Source organism: Lotus japonicus, chromosome 3, assembly GCF_012489685.1.
Source record: "Lotus japonicus ecotype B-129 chromosome 3, LjGifu_v1.2".
NCBI lineage: Eukaryota > Viridiplantae > Streptophyta > Magnoliopsida > Fabales > Fabaceae > Lotus > Lotus japonicus.
Window position 1 is genome coordinate 27881786 of NC_080043.1, and position 20976 is coordinate 27902761.

Sequence of the window (20976 nt, forward strand, 5' to 3'; positions counted from 1 at the left end):
ATCATTCCCAAGAGCATCTGCAAAATCGTCTAGCCAAAGGAAGTGTTTTTTCTATGGCATGCTGCCTTTAACAAGATAGCCGTTAACATAATTTTTTTTGCCCAAGGGCTGATTATAGAAAATGAAGGAAGGTGTTGCGTTTGTGGTATTGGTATGGAATCAACGAATCACTTGATCCTTGGTTGTGATACGACATGGATTCTATGGTGCTCTATCTTGAGGAGAGAAGGCGTTTTATGGTGTTGTCCTTAATAGGTTTAGGGGTTGATAACAGAGTGACCCTCATTGAGAGCTAAATAGGATCTTGCATTGTGGGAGATGATTCCTTTTGCGTTGTGCTGGTTGATATGGCTTGCTCTTAATGAAATGGTCTTTCAGAATAAAGTCTTCTGCATTGAGGTGGTTTGAGACTTGCACATTAGTAGGATAGCGTGGTGGGTGAAAGCATGGTGGAAGGAATGTCCCTACAGTGAAAATGATTTTCTGTTTAACTTTGTTAATATGCGGCTAAACTCTCCAATGGTGATGCATCAAGTAAATCTTTGGAACCCACCTCCCCTAGGCGTTCTCAGGTTTAACATTGGCGGATCCTCCCATGGAACACCAGGAAGAAGTAACATTGGTGGTGTAATAACAAACTCTAGCAAGCAAGCTTTGGGGGTCTTCTCTAAGGCAATGTGGGACTGGTGGGCCTATGAGGCGAAGGTCAAGGTGATACTGCATGCGCTCATTTTCTGTTACCAGTTCCAACTCAATCATGTCTTTATTGAGAGAGATTCCTCCCTCGCAGTAATATGGGTCAATTGTAAATTAAATAGACAATGGAAATTGATTCAGGATATAAATCTCATTGGTTTACTTTGCATTGAGGTGGACTGCATTGGCGTTAACCATGTATATAGAGAATCAAATCATATTGCTGACTACCTTGTGCAAAGTCTGGCTGCAATAGGGTAAACCAGGTCTGGTCCCTATTTATGGCCCCGTGGGTGTTTGTAAGCTATTTTTCCCTAGCTCAATTTGTGGACCTGCATCTTTTTCGAGGGTTTCTCTTGCCTTCCTATCTACCAGAATCTAGGTTTGGTTGCATGTCTCTAGTGCTGGTTTCGGGACTTCTGGCTTGGTCTTGTTTGGGAAATTCCTTCTGTTGTATTTTTGTGCCATTGGTTCTTGCTGGTCTGCTCCCTTTCCTATTGTATGTTGTTGCTAATGTTTATCAGGGTGTTGTTTTGGACTACTTTGGTCACGCATTGAGGTATACCATCTTGTTGCAGTTAGTGTAGCCTTTGGCCCATGGTCTGATTGTGCCTTGCAATGGTGGATCTACTACGTTTAGTCTGATTTCTTTTTTGGACATGAACCTTTTTCACTGCCTTTTAGATAGCTTCATGAGATTTACGTTTCAAGTTGTTTTATGCCCCTTGTCTATTCGCCTATGATGAGGAAGTGGAAGTATCTTTTGGTTTAATGTCTATTTGAAGCTTGTGGAATTGGCTTTGACATGATACGTTGAGTTTTTCCTTCTTATATTTGGGGTTTTCCTTGGTAGCTGGTTAGCAGTTTGGGTCTCTCCAACCTTGTTTTAGGTGGCACTCCTTGTAGTTGTTTTTTTGTTGTTGTGGTTTACTAGTACAGTAACCCGTGCTTTGCACGGTGAGAATTTCTTCACAATTTTCCTTGACCAAACTAAATTCTTCATTTAATAAAAGGTAAGATATTCCATTGCCCAGTTCAATAGTCTTAAGAGACAACCCAGTACATCATAAAAGTCATTACATGCGAAAAGGAAGTTAATATTACAACATACAGTGCATCCTAGCTACTGGTTGTCGTCGTGTATTAATACATCAATGAGGCCAACTTCTTCACTGGTGAAAAAAAAGGTTAAAGAGTCACCCTCTTTCAATGCATGTAATTTGCAGAAAGCCCTCCAACCCCTACCAATCCTCGCATATGTTCTTTGTTCTGTAACACCAAGAATTTTACAACGAACTTCTTTGCCAGTTGGACCTCTCAATAGCCAGGTTTGTAGTTCACCCTGGAGCAGATAGTCATAAACATGAGCAGGCAAATTCTGCAAAACACAACAATTAATTTTATAATCATTGTTTTAGAACTACAAAAGAAAAGTAAATTGGTTACACCATACCATCTGACTCGAAATTGATTGATTAAGTGAGAGTCTGCAAGAGAAGAAGCATGGATACAATATCCAATCTCGATCCTGAGGAGTTTGGATCTCTTCACAGTCGGACTCTGTGGAGTTTGCAACAACAATGGCAGGAGAAGGGGGAGTTGTAACTGGAGGTGGAGGGGGAGGTGGAGGAAGGTAACATAATTCCTCAAAACCTTCATTGTATATAAATAAATCAAAGTTGGAAAAACCTTGGTATTTAAGAAGGCACCAGTTCATCCCTTCCAATGAATAATACTTGCGGATCTCCAATAACCCTTGACACAAAAAAGGCTTTTCAGATTCTCTTTCATATGAAACCAAATGCATCTTTCCAATGGGATCAAACAACTTCCACTGCTTGGTTAGTTCATGATCAAATTCGACAGCAAATCTGGGTGAAACGAATGCTAGTTCCTGAACAATGAAAGGGGGAACAACATTTGTCATATCCTAAATAGATTAGAACATAAAACAATTAAGCTATACAATGGTAGTCACCTGCTCAGGTAATGAGAGAATGGCAATTGAATCTCTACATCCTAGAAGATCATCTCCGAAATTCAGCTCCATTTAAAGAGAAGTTTTTTGATCCTTGCAAAGAACTTCACTGCAATCCCGTTTGTCTAAAGCTCGGTATAAGTACTCAACAATACACTAAGCTATAATATTATGGCAGAATTTAATATATATACCTATGTAGTTCAAAACATATGAATGAAAGTTTGCATAAGTCAAAGCTATTCAAATGATATGCTTGATTGGCTGACACGCATTTATTCCACAGAGCCAGGTTTGTTATATTAATGTATCTAGTTTACCATAATATATAAAACGCGTTATGAGTATCCCTCTTTTGAAAAAATTGGTAGGTAAGTATTGCATAATAAAAGTTAAGTTGTATACCTGTTGAAAAGCATATCTGAATTTGATTTAAACGGGTTTCTTATTTAGTACAGGTAACCAGTTTAATTCCGTTGCTTACCCAAACATAGTGAATACATTTTGAATATTTACTTTAGTTTTTTTCTTATGCAGCACGAATTGTATTTCCCATTAGCTGAACATATATATAATTTGGCATGAGTATAGTTTATAGATTTGGCTGGATTAAATAACCATGAACGAAATTGATGTCAACATCAATAATGGCAGAAGATAAGATAACTATTTGCGTGTTGATAAATGTTGAAATAGAAGTTGTCAAAATTGTGAATAAGTATCTATCTTTGTGGTTGTGTATACGCAGAAGCATTGAGTAATTATCACAATATAAATGGGTGTGCATCATATATGAATGATAGTGACCATGGAGCTCCCATCTATACTATTCCACGAAAAATGAGCTGAAAGAATTAAGTCTGCAAATATAAATGGATTAACTCTGCAAATAGAAATGGATTAAGCCACTCTTATTACATATTCCACGAAAAATGTGTCTTCCAGGATTAAGTCTGCAAATAGAAATGGACATGTATGAGGTAATTTCATACGATGGGATCATAATGGAAATAGATAATTATGCTGGAAGAAAAGTTCATTGCAATAACTTACATATTTCAGCTATAGGATGTGCATCAAAGATTATTAAAAACCTCCTTGTATACCACATTTTTTGTCACAGTCGAGATTAACCCATCTTCATCCAAAATCAAAATTTTCAAACCTTTTCTTGACTTTTCCCTTGATAGTGCCACATATAACTGACCATGAGTAAACACTGGTTTGGGTAGATACAAACCGACATGAGATAGCGTCTGACCTTGGCTTTTATTAATAGTCATTGCAAAACATAAAGAGATTGGAAATTGTCGCCTGACAAATTTAAATGGAACACCGGAGTCGGAAGGAACTAAATCCATTCTAGATATAAGCACCTTCCCCCCTAACTGCTTCCCAGAAACAACATATGCAACAATGACATTTTTGCCCAATTCCTTAACAATCATTCTTGTGCCATTAAAAAGTCCACCTGCTTGGTCAATGTTGCGCAACAACATGATAGGGACACCGACCTTTAAAGTCAATTTGTGATTTGGTATGCCGGAACATTGAATATTATTCAAGAACTCACTTGTGAACCACTCTGCTTCAACCTCGGAATCTTCATCTGACTTGCAAGTAGAATCACAACTCAAATATTCTCTAACCTCTCCTGGTATTTTAGATAGCATCTCATTGTTGATTGCTTCTACACTTTCTAAAGTGGGGGCCAATATAGCACGTTCTTCAAAGAATTTGTAGTTCTTTTTTCTCAAGTTCTCCAACATATGAGGGTAAGAAAAATCAATCAAACTTTGAATTGGATTATCTGAGTCAAGAATAAGAAGGTCGTCTGGTATCTGAATGATAGATTCTCCATCCCCATTTGGATTCAATTTCCCATCACCAATGTCCAGTAGCCAATCAGCGAACTTTGTAATCTCCATGTTTTCATCAAGGGATTGAGAACTTGTCAGCCTCATGTTTTTTGTCAATTTAAGAACAGAACACTTCTTCCAAAGATATGACGAATTTATGGTCGCATTCACTATATCACAGCGACTTCCTTTCTGTATAACTGGCAATATTTGCCTGAAGTCTCCCCCCAACACAACAACTTTACCACCAAAAGGCATGCCATTAGTACCACTTGGGTGCGACTTCATTATGTCATTTAAAGTCCTATCCAGGGCTTCAAAACAAAATCTATTAAGCATTGGTGCTTCATCCCATATGATCAGACTTGTTTTTTGTAACAACTCTGCTTTTAAAGAACCCTGCGCCACATTGCAAGTTGAGCTCTCTTTTATAGAAATGGGAATAGAAAATCGAGAATGCGCAGTTCTTCCCCCAGGTAGAAGTAATGATGCAATTCCACTTGAAGCAACATTTAATACAATCAACCCTTGTGCCCTTACTGCAGCAGATAACGTATTCCACAGATACGTTTTACCAGTACCTCCAAATCCATATAAAAAAAACAGACCTCCAACCTTACTTTTAACAGCATCCATTACGGACTTGTATATTTGTTGTTGTTCTGAAGTTAGTGAATTGAGTAATGAATCGTGCAAACCTTCCATCTCAGCTCTATCATAATTCAACTCATCAGCTACTAATTTGTTCTCATACTGGCTGACATCAAATAAATCAGGAAAGGGGAGGCATGAATAATCTTTTAATGACCTTCCATTCATATTCAGCAACTAACTTCTCCAGTTCTGCTAAACAAAGATTTCTCAGATCCTCATCATTTACATGTAGATCTACATAAGAATTTAACCAGTTAGTGTTTCATGCTACTATATGTGTATTAGTTGAAATGTATTTCTTTAATAAGAAGAACCTGGAATGCGTAGCTTTTTCCTCCTTTCATAAACTATCCCGTCAGCTAAAATCCTCCAACTTTTCTCCCACACAAATTCAGGCTTGCTCATAGTGTTTGTAGTAAGCAACATGACAAAGAACTTCCGAAGCTGAATACCTACATAAAAATCCAGCGCAATAAATATTACACATGCGGCGATAAACTGTAGCAAACACAAAGCAGCTTGTGTGTGTCTAAGTGTATAAATAACGTGATTTGTGTAGTACTAACCTGATGCTAGATCATTTGCTTCAATTATTGCATCTATAAATTCTTTGTCATCAGCTAACAATCCTAATGCATAACATGCGTCTTGAAATGATGGACATACAACACCATCAATGGTTCGAATGCTCTCCCAACTTGTGCAACCTTTCTGTATAGTTAGTAGAACTCTCAAGTAGTAAAGTTCTCCAACTCCATGAGGGATATATTGGAGTCTTCCAATAGAGTGTCCTTTTTTCCTTGGATGCCATGTTTGGTTGTCCTCATCATAAACAAAATATGATGCGAACTCTGCATATGTATAGGCTTTTCCCTCTTCATAGATATCATTGGCTTTCATCCACGCTATAAACATAGTGTCTTTATCAGAGGCTTTTTCAACAATGTGGTTCAAATCACCATGATCTCTAAAACAAACACTTTGCTTATTTGGTAGGTGAAAGGTCATTTTCTTAACCGACGGCCACTTAACATGAATGTAATAGCCGAAGGTCCGCCAAACAGCTTCACATGGAGTCAAATATCTGCAATCATAATATTGCTTAATCTCGTCTTTCACCTCAGGATCTGTGGAATCATTTTTGTGATTGGAAATCTCAACATTTACTCTATCTGGCCCTTTGCTGACATATTTGAACAGGTATTTGATCGCATTTGACTTGTTGCAGTATTCTACATTGATGTGACCATTGTATAGCATCAGAAGTTGAGGATTGTAAGGGACAACGTAACTATTGTCCATGCGAATCCCTTTCTTCTCAACATAATTTCCTGAATCTCTCCTTTTATATATAGGATAACCCTCTTCATCAATTAATGTGGTTTCTTGGAATTTCTTAGGAAAAAATTTGCTGCATTTTCCATTTGCCATGCAAGGAGATTTACCATAACCAGGACCGCACGGGCCATGCAGCATATAAGTAGATACAACTTTGTTTAATTTAGGATATACCTTCTTGTCAGGAATTTCAGCGCTTATGCATTTATCAATGTCAGATGTTGTAACTAACTTGTTCTCCTTGCCAAGCCATAACAAAATATGCGCGTGTGGTAATCCTCTTTTCTGAAATTCAATTGTATACATCCCTGAAATTTTAAATCCTCGTTAGTGAATACACAAAAATGCTTACAAATGACATTAATAAATAATTACTACAATCTGCACCTGCTTGTAGAGGACCAAAAATAATACCACTTTGCAGCGTTGCTATTAAGTGGTCTAGCTTGATTTTAAACACTCGACAACAAACATCAGGTCTTTCATCAGCTCGTAGGTTTCGTTCTCGAACAAACCTGTCAATTTCTTTCCACAAAGAATTGCAGGTCATAGTAATGAAAAGATCGGGATAACCAAAGCGCTTGCATATAGCCATTGCATCTTGGCAACAATCAAACATATACCGTTTCCCACCAACAAATGATGCCGGTAACACAATACGCGTCCCTAAAGAACTCGGGTCAGTTTCACCCCTAGACATGGCTTCTTCAAGACCACTTAGAAAATCAGCTCGAATAAGTTTTTGGTTGTTGCGAAGATATGAAAGCCTTTGAGATTCTAACATTGTATAACAATCAACCACAAACTGTTGAAAAAGCCTTCGACATAATAAAACATTCCCATTTTCATTATTCCTCTCTTGTATTCTGAAGCATATGAATTCCCTCAATGTGACGTGAGGTTTGACTCGAGAGCTAGTTGATGCAGCAATACCAGATAAAGGGATATCTTCTTGCCAACCATCTTCACCAAAAGGAAACATCAACGGATATTGTAATGGAATAAACGAAGTGTGAGTTTCGTGAATCCTAGTTAGAACCCCCTCTTTTTTTACAATGATATCTCTGCCAACTTCTACTGTGTCAAAATCCCCTACAATAAGTGCAGCTATTTCATCAGATGTGGGAAGGTTATATGTTCTAGGGTCCTTACTTCGTTTGCGAAAAAGTCTCAAAGCAAATGCTGAACCTTGTGTATAATTGATATAATCTCTCACTTTGCGAAATGATTTAGCCAAAACATTACTCTCATCAATCATTTGCTTCAATTCATCAACTAATGATATATCCAATTTATCAGCTTCCTTTAATGAACTGCACATAGTACACAACACTTGATAAATAAAATATCCAACTTCAAGATCGACAAATAATTTAATATTAAAGCCATAAATAATAAAACTTACTTAAACGGTTTCATTCTATTTGCATTTTCATTCTGAGTGTCATATATATATAGTTGAGCAAATTTCGGCATTTCGCCGGGTTGAGGTAATAGGGTACCTATCCGGTGATAATTTTGACCGCTGAGGACAAATTGGGGTGGGCCCCCTCCATTGTTGACAGCCGTTTCCACCTTTCCACCAATCGAAGTAAAGGCAAACATACTATTATATGCCCTAATATTTTCCTTAAAGTGTTTCGATCGGGGATCTATACCATGAAGCAGATTATATAAAAGAAGAGGTGGTTTTGATAGAAATGGCAGCACTACCTTCCCTTTCATACAACACCTTGTGAATTATGGATTTAATGAGTGCTTACTTTTTGCCAGCCGTTCGTCATACCACATCAAAGCAGAACAGTAGCAACATACATATGAAGCGTCACCGAGATAGACCTCTTCTACATAAGATAATAGGTAACATCATCATGCTGGTTAATTTTGAATTTTAAAAATGTATATACAATAAAATTGAAATTTCTAACTATTTACCTATTAACTCAGCGACTTCAAATATGTCTGAAACATTCGGTTGTGGGTCAGCTGCTCTATCAAACTCACAAACCAATTGACGATACAAAGATAACCCTCTAACAGACGTATTTGCAGGTAAGGGATCTTTAGAAGAGCTTGCTTGATTCCGTCTTAAATGGTTTCTTTTACATAAGGTACTATTATCACCAACTTGTTTCGGAAGGAGTTTTGTTTTACCACCTTTGACGTACTTTGATTTAACTGAACAACACAATTTAGTTTCAGGGGTGACCCCTTGAATATTAACCAGTTAAAAGAACCAAATTAATGAATGCGAGTGAACAAACCTTTGTCGGTATATCCTTCGGCCAAATTTTCCTTGTCCATATGAATTGAGATCTTTTTTTTTTCTTAAACATAACAATCTATTCAACCTTGCAGCTGCGGTTTGTTGTTTGCTAATAATGTTTGTACCTGGACAATGTGAGACATAATCCTGATTTTGACATCTTTTCAACTAACCATTCCCATATGTAAGTTCAACAAAAATCAAAAGGACATACCGCTTATTTGGGATTGAATTAACGGTCCATCATTGAAAATAGATAATGGAAGCCTATTTGTTAAAGAGCTTGAGTTTAAATCACCTGCATAAATACAGGACGTAAGTCCTCCTGGTAAACTACTACAATCTTATCATCTCAAGAGGTCTACATTATGTAATGATGGTTCTTACAAATTGCGCTAGTTGTGGAAACGACATTAGGCGTTGGACATGGAACTCTAATAGGTCTATCCAAACTCATGCGACAAAAGCGTCCACCAGTCTCAACCGAACTGATATTAGTTATGTCTGATAACATGGGGCTTTGGATTATCTTCCTGGACTTTGTTACTGTTGTCGAAATAGAATGAATTTATTAAACAAATGCTTATTGTAAGTAGTAAGACAATATATACCTATTGTGTTTAGATTTAGACAACTTTTACCAATTATATGCTGAAGTTTACCATACGAAAGTACTAAAAATCAATACAATGCAAATTAAGGTAGGGTTCATATAACAATGCTTGCCTTGTCCACTGCTTCCACCACCTTTGTTCAGATCTAGCCCTTCGGAATTTCTTTTCCGCTGCATAAGTTGCTTCCTATTACTCCTGCATGTTCTTGCCAAAGCTTCTGCAGAATATAGAAATCCACACTATTAAATCTAACACCTTATTGATGAAGCACAAATAAATGGAAACTTCAGCACCATTATAAACACAAGCTGTAATACATCTTACGAAAGAATACCTTTTTTTTCACATTTATCAGGATTGAAGACTTGCCTAGTTGGATTCTCCATCGAGCCTGAAATGGTGTTTCTTACCTATTTGGTGGAACTAATGTTCATCCTTAGCTCTGTACCAATTTCTTATGACAACTTCACACTTAATATATATATGATCATGGTCCATAGATATTTTCCCCTCTCTCTAATAGAAACACATGACACCATGAACGACAAAAGCCAAAATTATACTATCACTCCATCTAGAGATTCATACTAATATATTAAGGTATCATGAATGTGGTATAATATATCATATACCACTTTGGGCTTATTTATAAGATGTACTGTTTCACAAGTTACTTTATTATGTCATTTTTCTTTAACTCGTTGACTAATTCTCTTAACCATATTAAACTTTCTTACATATTGTCTTATAGATTTTTCTGATTTTGTCCTAGCGTGAATATAAGCCCCTTATTATGCTGTATTTCAGGATGACCCCAAATTAAGATATGTTTGAAGTCTGGAATATTAACCATAGATGGAAACACATATTAGATATGAGAAAACAGTTAAATTTTGATAATTTAGTTACAAACAACCTTGAGCGCGCAACCTTTGAGGAAAAGAACTAATAGAACAAACAGAGACATTAAACACGAGCTACACTTGACAATGAGAACTTCACTAAAGACACACTAATAGTGGTTGGATTACTTTTTGTTTCTTCCCAAAAGCTTTCCAAAAAGATGCACCAGCGAGTACATTAATCCCATTCCATTTGGCCAAACCAAATAACTACTTTAGAAACTCAACATCAATCAACCTGGTGAGCCCATCTGTGAAGTTCATAGACACTTTTTGACCATGTTGGACGCCTTGGCTCTTGCAGAACTTTCTCCATCCCTTTCCCAGCTTTGTGTAAGGTTGGTTATGTTTGAATAGGACGTTGATTTTACGTTTGACACCGTCTGGGCCTCTTATATACCATGGCTCCAACCCATTCTCGCGCACAAATTTAGCAGCCTTCCCGGACAAGTTCTACATAGCAAGCAAATATTCTCATTAACCTTTTCTTAACAAACACGGGTATAATCAAGGGAAGGAGTTAATACTTATGAAAGCTAATTGCTAATCAGAGAAAATATAAACGACGTCGATAAAGTTAATTAGTTTCACTTACAAACTGACATGTATAAGCACGGTGATGAGTGAGTTCTGTTGTGAGATTCAAGACATACTTAGGTTTGGCTTCAACAAATTCCACCATTGATCCAGCTGATCCGGTGGCAGAGCCATTTTCATGATGAGGCTCAACGCGTGGCTCCTCCATGAACGGCTGACCGTCGTAAAGAACCAAGGCCATTGCTTGTGTAAAGTCTTCTTCATCTGTTTTGTCTATAGATACGCTCTCACGTAGATTGTGCTCCACGTTTACAGATCCTGAGCCTTCCCTAACAGCTGGCAATGGTAGATAGCTTATCTCTTGTTGGTACAAATCGAATATTCTCAAATGAAAATGAGAGGGTGCTACCATGTTAAGTATACACACATGAGTCTGATCCAACCCATATGCGTCAACTATAGACCTCCATCCTAGGCCCAGGACAGGCTTAGCAAAATCCATGTTAAAGTCGACCACGTAGAACCTCTGGAAAGGGTCCTCAAGTAACCACTTTTGTCCAATCAGACTTGGATATGCAAATGGTTGTTCAATGACAACGTAATCCTACACCAAGAATCATATAATTAGTGAAAACTTACAGTATATCATATTTTTAGTTGGATAAAGTGTTTTCCAAACAATGACTAAAGAAAAGGGAATGATATCACAAGTCTGTTGCGTGAGTAACAAAATTAAGTTTTCATTTTATCCTACATATACTATACTCAAAGGCTTGAAATAGATTTTTATGACTCCAGCATGTTTAAAAATCCTGGCTGATTACAATCCATTATACCAGTTTTTTGCAATGAAATTTTTTAAAAAGTTATATAGTTGTTATGATAATCAAACTTTTGAAATAAAAGAGTGAAACATGCATGCTGTATGGTCTTGCCAAAGATATGACAATGTGATATTTACTCCAGTTTGTAAGAATTCAAGACCAAAAATGCTCTAGTTGAAGGTAGTGTAAGTGTCATACATCATTTTGGCGCGGCAAGATGCCTATCATATCCATGTACCCGCCCCATGGCACCAAATGAACCATTGTGGAAGTGGATAGCAGTGTAGAGCTTTCTTTGAAAGAAGAAGTGTATCAGACCACATGGATGAAATGCATCTTAACAAAGGTGTCTATTTATAGCAAAGTGTGGGTGCAAAATTTTTACACCGAGTTTGGCACATACCAAAGAGAAGTAAATGATTTGTATCTACATTGCAAAAAACTGGTTGTTCACAACACCAGTCATAAAGGCACTACTCCAGTAAAAATGAAATTTTTACATATTATGTGAGACATAGATTTAATTGGCTAACCTGTACAAAGTTCAAGCATTAATTGTATTTTACTTCTTCTTTTGCATGTTGCACGTATAACTATGTGCAAAATGTAGTGAAAGTAAATTTTCTCAATGATATTTACACATTTCATGTTTTAAACACTAATAAACTAATTTTTTTTCTATCTCTATTATCTTATCATCCCACCCGATATAAATTTTCTATGTCTTAATTTTTCTTTACTTATCATCTCTCTCTACCTCCACCTCTCTCTACCTCATAACACTAATGTTTTAATAAGATGGAAAAAAACTGCAAGTTTCATGATCATGATAAAACCCCCATCTATATCACCTTACGGACCTTGCTAAACTAATAAATGTGTTAAATCAGACCTCAACTCATATAATTTATTACGGACATGTTATAGCATATACTAAATCTAGACAAACAGAGACTTATGCAAGAAAATCTTCTTTGCATGCCATGATGCGGATGCCAGGGTAGTCTCATCAGCCGCCCACTACTCTGAATTGTCAGAAGAATAATTGCTGAAGTTAGAGTTATTTATTAGGGGTAATATACACTCATATAATCAGTTGATATTCGAAGCTTCCCATCCAGTATCTATACATACAAAGTGCATATAAACTGCATATAAACTACCCATGAAACGTGCACCTACGAAGGACATTTGTGGCGCTCCGGTCCCTTAATACTGAGTAATGTTACTTACACCTCTCTTTGAGGTGGAAGAGGTGGAATGAAGAGAGAGATAGGAAGAAAAGGAAAAGTAAGAGAGAGAAAGTATGAGATGTGATAGATGGTAAGAGGAATGAGATAGAAACAAAAAGATGTGGAAATGAAGTGTTTTAAAAATGAGGTGTGTATACTTGCCTTAGATTTGTGCGTAGGATAGGGGAATGGAAAAGAAAACATTAAATGAATTCCTCTCACATCAACTACCCTTTGTAGTTGTAGGTGGATTTCTTTGGACATATCTTTTCCTTCATGAATTATATGATATGATGCATAACCATATCTTGCACTTGCAATGGTTGTAACCACAGGTATTCCCATAAATGGTGCAATTCATTATGATTTTATGTTAAGAAGGATTGAGTTTCACAATCAACGTATTAGTTTAAGTTCAAAAATATTACACGCACTTGAATGACATTATGTTAGTGAGCATCATAATCGTAACAATAGGTGTAATTTAGTAATCCGTCCGACCCTTTTTATAAGAAACACGTTTGAGAATATTTTTTTGTCCTTCTTTTAAAAAACAATCTTAAAAAATTAAGTCAAATAATTCATTCGAATGCAAAGAAACAAATTCCCCATGCAAGAAATTGGAGGGAAATTGCAAGCACCCAATAAGTTTTGTCAACATTTATGATAATTAGCATGTTTTTTTTTTGGGAAAAGGAAAATACATCATTGAAATTAAGCATAATAATTTAATTGATAAAAAATGTTAGTTTCACATGTTAGTATGATTTTGTCAAAATTTTCTTATAAAAAGGACCGGAAGGAGTATAAGATAAGCCATTTTCTTGGAGTATTTTCTTGTACAATAATGTTAGGTCAATCTGCAACAACTTTTAACTGAAGTTCTTATATATTCCAAATTATATGAATTCCTATAGAGTTTCCAAATCTATACACGTATAATTCCAAATTGATATATATTAATTTCCCATAATCCGTTGTGGAATGTGGTTGTCTAAATTACTCGTTCTAAAATTTGGGTTACAAAAACCCATGATCTAGGTGGACCAAAATCATTTAAGATAAATTAGTTGATTTTTTATATTTTATTTATTAATTTTTCTAGGGTAAAATCTGATTAAGGTCCCTGATTTATATACATAAATATAAAATGGTACTAAAAAATATACATGGCTGCGTTTTTTGACATCCCCACTGGTTGCATAGGCTGGACAATGATTTCATGGTGACTTGTTAGTTCCAGTAACTTTAATAATGTGAGGAGAAGGACTAAATATTAATGACCAAAAAATTTGAGGGACCTAAATAGATGTGCAATTTTTAATATCTCATCTAAATATTACCTGACTTTGAACTTAAATATGGAAAACTTGAGAGCTCCTACTGCACCTGTATAACTAACTTAACGCACACATTTTGTATCTTTTTGCAAATTCAATTACCAAAGTGATTGTTGAGATATTACTCATAAATTGTTTTAACATAAGATTACTTATGATTTCGTAATATCATAAGTAAGATACCCAAGCCATCTCACTCGGTTGCACTAAATACAATTTACTGGGTACACTTTCTGTCTCACAATGAACTCACACACTTGTCTTTTGGTTGTTCTCTCTGAATCTCAATCTCCTTATTTGTGCTTAACTTCAAACAAATCATTTCGTCATGAGAAGGAATACTCTCTTTAAACCATGAGTCTTTTGATAGCTGTGTAACTGTATTTGGAATCAATGAAAGACTATATTGGACATAGCTCTCACGGGATAAATGTGACAGTGCCATACATAAGTTGGCAATTTGAATGCAACATTCACTTCTTTGCCACACTCCAGAATTTATTTTCATTACCTATAACGCAGATAAGACAAAGTTTTCATTGCATTAACACACCCATTTTGGATGGAAAATGTGAGATCCAATAGTATTTCAGTAAGACTTGGACTACCGTGAAGCTGTAACAATAAGCATTTTTCAACAATATTTTCTCGTCAATTTTTTCATCCATCAAACCATCTTTATGCTGAGGAAACAGGTGTTCGGATAATGATGATTATTACCTAAGATAAATAGATATTTCATTGACCAAATAGTCATTCTATGTATTTAAGACAAGGTAATTAGAGTGTTATAATCACAATTTTGGACTGAACTACTCTTCAATATCTTCTCGTCTAAAAATATGCTTCAACTTTAATCAGTAAGCTTGTGACATACTTAAGAAACCAGTTATAAGACAGACTTGTGACACTAATCCAGCCAGCCCTTCAAAAGAAAATGACAGCTAAACTTTGTTCCTTTTAATTATATGACCCCTTTTTATTTTATGCACTCCAAATCTTCTCAATGATCATAATCTAACACAAAGTTGACGATGCAAACAACATTAGTGTTATTCATACTCATTACCATGTTCAAAGAAACTGGTATTTTTGGAAACTCACATCATAACAACACAAACAACACATGATACTGAAAAACAAACGTAGATAATAGGGCTAAACAACAAACTGCAAGCAAACTCTGCATTTTAGGAACATAATCATGGACTTAATACTCTGACTTCAAACAGCTGCATCGTCAATATGATAGGTTTCAAATCTTATCCTTCTTTGCCTTTGGAATCACCTTCTTCTTCCTGTTGGACAGAACCTGAACACCCTCGTTGTCAAGGGAGGGACTCCTCTTTGGACTTATGGTCTCCTGAGTATTTGCATTCAGATCAGTGGTTGGAAGTTCAGATGACAAATCAGGCTCTGAAACCTTCTCACTGGAGACGACGACAAACTCATCCAGCAAATCCTAACAAAATGAAGTAAAACAATTATTTCTCAAGCGTGTTGTATGCCCCTTTCACAAATATGGATAAAAAAGAAAAACCAATTTCAATGAATACCTTCCCGATGTCTTCATTCCGGAGGACTTCTTTGTTGAGTGTGGACTGAGGGGTCAGCATGCCACGGCTAGAAGATGCACCCACCTTTATCCCGTATTCATTAAGATCAGCCCCAGCATTAGGTAAATAAGCATAACAAAAATAAGGGAGATAAACACGTACACTCAGATCTAGCTGCAAATGTTTGAACTGCTCGATAATCAATTCATCAGTGCAAACACGCTTAACACGATACGAAGTCTCAAATCTGGACCTATCAAACCTCTGACCCTGGAAATTCTTCACCTCTATTTTGAAAAGAGCAGATCTCCCAAACACACTGGTCAATTCAACAGGTAACCCAGTACCACCTTCATTCTATAATAGCAACAAAATAAAATGCAAGGCGTGAATGAATTACATGAATATATAAAAGTTATCCGGGATGAAATCAATATATCATTAATGTACCCTGTCACATGAATCAACCATCTCAGTGCATGTTTTTCCAAGCAGTGCTGTGGCTTCCTTGTCAAAGAGGATGAAATTAGCACTGCCAGAGTTATCTTCCACCCTCAATTGAAGACGGAACCTATGTACACAATTTAGACAGTGTCACACTTTGATTTATTTTCTTCTGCTAACATAAGGTTTACCCCATTCCAACTTTGTATATGATTACAACTGAAATCAACCAACCTTGGGTAAACTGCAATAACATGGCGATTACATCCCTCGCAGAAAAACATCCTTTCATCAGCATACACCTTACGACTGCATCTACAGGCAGTATACCACCAGTCCACACCTTCTTCCATAGGGAGTATGGTTCCATACACGACACACACACAGTCCTAGACCAAACAGATCATAATGAGTACATTGTCGCAATATCCGTAAATACCATCAACAAACTAAATACTGCAAACACATTGTTACCTTCTTAATATCACTAAGTTCAGCAATGGACTTGCTGCTAGTTAAGACCAAAAAATCCTCTTCACCAGATACGGATTTGGAATCTGACAGTTGACTTAGTGTATGGGATGCACTCGCATTAGCATCTAAATAACTGGAAATGATAAACTGAATTGTCATCATCGCATTCATTGAAATTTAACAAATAAGCTTTCTAAATATATTAATTCCATACTTTGATTTCAAAACAGATGCCATAGGAAGATCAGGGTCAAACAGGATTTTGGTAGCACCATGCACATTCTGAAGACTGTTGTTCCCCTGGAATGATTTCACTTTGGCAAACTGAATAATGACAACAGGGTTGTTGAGTTCACCCCCTCCTAGAAAATTAGCTAACTCATCAACATAGGCGCCAAAGAGGGCACACTCAACCCTGAGGCTGTTAAAAGAAAAAATTCATTAAGACAAAAAATTGGTCTACATTTTTTTATTAAAAAGATAAAAATCCTTTGATTAAATTACCCGGCAGACTCAATCTCAATCACATTCATCTTTGACTTCTTTCCATTTGTAACAATCTCCCTCTCAACTCCAACACCAGTCAAAATGCCAATTACATCTGCAATCATAGTTCAAAACATGTTAGATGGGCAAAAACTCTTCAGAGTAAGAGATACAAAACTTAGATAAAACATGTACCAATTCTTACCAATAAGATAACCAGAATCATAGCTAGGGGCTAAAATGTCAGCAAGAGATACAAAGCTATAGGGAAACTCATCAATAGTAATATGGGGCATGTGGCGCACTTCAGTGTTATACATGAAACAAATCTTGTAATTGTGTCTCGTAGGTTTGTAATCCCCACTGCTATCCACTAAAACGAAGGAAGACAAACTGTAGACATTGCCCTCAACCAGTAACTTCTCAAACTTGTACATCAAAGTCTTCTTAATAATCGCATGGATCTTCGAACCCTGTCATGTATACCAACATCCTACAATTACCTTGATTTAAATAAAAAAGAAAATATAAACAGGTGATATAACACTATCATACCTTGTCATCCATCAGCACCAACTCAAGAGAAAGAGGAAGCTTCGATGAGGCAAATCCTTGGCTGTACCAAATTCGAACCACCTTCACCAATATCCTCCAATGTTGCTTCCCAGAACGAAGCTCATCAACATTGTGGTAAACAAACTCCATAGCGGATCAAGACAGGAAAATGATAACTAAAGATATGGAACACAACTGGATCAGTTAGGACTTAGGAAGGGTGTGCATTTTTGATGAGATTGGCATTGTTATTTATAGTACCAAGAATAATATTCATTATGAAAAATGATATTCAAAAGTGGGACAAAACATATAAATCCATTCCAGCCTGCAAACAGAAGGTCAACGAAATACATATGGAGCTACAGTGTCTTACTCTTTGTATATTAAAAGTGGGACAAAACATATAACTACATCCAAGCTAGGAAACAAATGAAATTCGAAACACATATGGTCCTTCAGTAATCAAGAGTAGGCTAATAAACAGACGCGTGGCAAACGGTTGTGAGAATGCCACGTTGGTTTTTTGTCGTTCTAAAGGGCTTGTGTTTTGTATCTAGTATAGATAGGGTTTGAACTCTAGAACTTTGTGATAAATAAGTTTTTTTTCTTCTTCACCCATATCTTCAAAGTTTTAAGTTTATGAATGGAATCTATCTTTTCTTAAAAAATTATCCTCACAATTAGTAACTATGAAACTAATATCTCATTTAACGAATAGTGCACCCAGTGTAGAGGCTACCAAATAATTTTTTCTTTTTTTTATTCATTCACAAAAGTTAAGATTCAGACCACCAACCACTTACTTAAAGAATGAAGTGTTGATTACTATATCAACTCACTTGCTTATTGACAAAGAAGATGAGTCAAAATGTCATATACATTATTTAATATCTTTTCGATGTAAAAAAAAATACATTATTTAATGGAATATTTAATTGACATTTTTTTTTCTGTTGAAAAAACTAAATTAGATGTATTTGAAGCCCTTTCCTTTTTCTCTCGGCTCGGTAATGCCATCAATTTCCAGATTATCAATCTCCATTTTGTATATTTTAAATGATAATATCTCAAGCATCCTAACATGCAAAGTCGATATGTCCGAGTGGTTAAGGAGACAGACTCGAAATCTGTTGGGCATTGCCTGCGCAGGTTCGAATCCTGCTGTCGACGACTTTTTCACAAATTGTATTTTTTTCTAATTTTCTAAATTGTAGTAACGCATAATTTCATTATAAATATTGATCAGATTTGTACTAACTGCACACAATTTTTTTTGGTTTAATTAGGATTCTTCATCTACTACATCATATTTAAATAATAAATAAAAATATATCTGTTTAATTTAAAATGATTAAAAAGAAAAAGTAATTTGTTATATTTAGATTTCTATGTAACCAAAAAAATATTTAGATTTCTATATTTTTGACATTTAAACTCTTAACAGTTAACATGTGTTTGACGGGCTAAAGCAGATTAATCAAAATGAACTTGTGGGCTCATTACCCTCAATACAACCCACAGAAAATAATGGGCTAAATTAGCTGATCCAACGGACACAGTCCATTTTTTTCTTGACATTTTGGCCAACCTTATAGAAAAATAAGAATAAAAATTAATTTAGAAAATGAATTGGGTTTATGTCAAAAAAGAAGAAGAAGAATGAACTATGTTTTTAACATGCCGATATATGATAAGCATCCATAGACCATATCATTATATTCAAGCTATTATTAGTCTTGTAATCCTAATTCTCAAGCATCGCATTATCTTTACTTCTTATTTATTTCATTTTTTTCTCTCTCTCTATTTCCTATTCTTATCACCATGAATCTCTCATTTTTTTTCCCCTTTTCAAATTCTATCTCTCTTACGTTATTTTTTTTTCCGATGATTATCTCTCTTACTTTATTTGAGGAGTGTACACTCAAGAATTAGAGGTAAAATAATGCTTACACACATCTCCACCTCTAGAGAGATATAAAAATAAAGAATAGAGAAATAAGTGATATGATAAATGATGTAATAAAATATATGAGAGAGATAAAAAGAAAAATAAGTGAAAATGATATATAAGAAAAACCAGAGTGTGATAATATTAAAGTTCTCCAACAAATATCTATGCATTTTTATCTATGGTGTTAATAAAAAAGTTGTTATTTGTCATATCTGTACCCAAAAACGCTACTAATTTTGCAATTTTATCGTGAGCAATGCTATGTCGTCTACAATTTTCACCATAAACTTAAAGGCCTTCAGACGACATAGCATTTCTCACTCCAATCAATCAAGTCATGATTGGGCAGAAAACATGTAAAGTGATTGATGAAAGTCCAAATAACTAGAAATTATATTAAGCCTAATCTTTCGTAAACTTCATGATCTCTTGTCACTTCCATATTTATTTACAAACATATATAGTGTGATTACATACTCAAATGTCTTTAAAAAGAAAGATTACATTACCAAAAATACATACTCATGAAAAAAAAATGCCTAAGGTAGAGAGTATTATAATTTAAGTTTTTTCTCACTATATTTTTAATGTATTATTTTACTGCCCATTTGCAATTGAAATTTGAATGTGTACTTTTTTTAAGCATAATTATTCCCTATATCGAAAAATTTATTCGATATGGGTATGATAAAGAATTAATGATCAAAGTTCTTTTAAAAGTGTGTTTAGTAAAGATTAACTTTCAATCTCAGGAGTTTATTGCAGCCAACTCTCATTAAGTTTGAAGTGTGCTTCCACAACATGTGAGTCTATTTATTCTTGTATTGTATCAAATTAAATTAATTAAAAAATTGGATAAAATTGGATTTCAATGAAATATTCACTGGTCGTAATCTAATAGCATAGGATCACCTTAACTTTCTCGTATTCAATTATTACACTCACAAGTTACTTATAACAATTTTTCATATAATTATATTTTACCATAACATCAATCATTTCCAAACATGGTATAAAGCAACACAACACAAAAGATAATCAAATATCAACAAGTCTCAACATAGTTGGTAAATAGTTAAATTCTTTAAACACTTAGTCGAATAATTGATCTATGGGTAGTGTGTAATTATGCATGGAGAAAGAATTTGTTGAAAGAGACTTATAGTATACACTTAATGTGACCTCCAAATCTCAAGAGAATTAATTTAATTGTTGGTCGTATCTGGAATATCTTGATAACTAATACCGAACAAAAAAAAATCCA

At 35.3% G+C, this 20976-nt stretch overlaps 2 protein-coding genes, 1 long non-coding RNA gene and 1 other non-coding gene across 4 annotated transcripts; 2 read left to right on the forward strand and 2 right to left on the reverse strand.

Annotated features, from left to right (window-relative positions):
- The first annotated feature begins 501 nt into the window (after positions 1-501).
- LOC130743878 (uncharacterized) lies at positions 502-957 on the forward strand. Its single transcript, XM_057596098.1, has one exon. It carries the CDS (start codon positions 502-504, stop codon positions 955-957), a length of 456 nt encoding a protein of 151 aa, XP_057452081.1.
- Positions 958-3750: 2793 nt separating this feature from the next.
- LOC130748801 (uncharacterized) lies at positions 3751-17905 on the reverse strand. Its single transcript, XM_057602046.1, has 4 exons — positions 17756-17905; positions 17406-17673; positions 17219-17315; positions 3751-4861 (listed from the first exon to the last, which is right to left on the reverse strand). The coding sequence occupies exons 1-4, from the start codon at positions 17903-17905 to the stop codon at positions 3751-3753; spliced, it is 1626 nt and encodes a 541-aa protein (XP_057458029.1).
- Positions 16285-16831, reverse strand: LOC130748802 (uncharacterized). Its single transcript, XR_009022776.1, has 3 exons — positions 16715-16831; positions 16475-16629; positions 16285-16367 (listed from the first exon to the last, which is right to left on the reverse strand). It is a non-coding gene; the product is annotated as an uncharacterized LOC130748802 (long non-coding RNA).
- A 941-nt stretch (positions 17906-18846) lies between the features above and the next one.
- Positions 18847-18928, forward strand: TRNAS-CGA (transfer RNA serine (anticodon CGA)). The gene has a single exon. It is a non-coding gene; the product is annotated as a tRNA-Ser (tRNA).
- The last annotated feature ends 2048 nt before the right edge of the window (positions 18929-20976 follow it).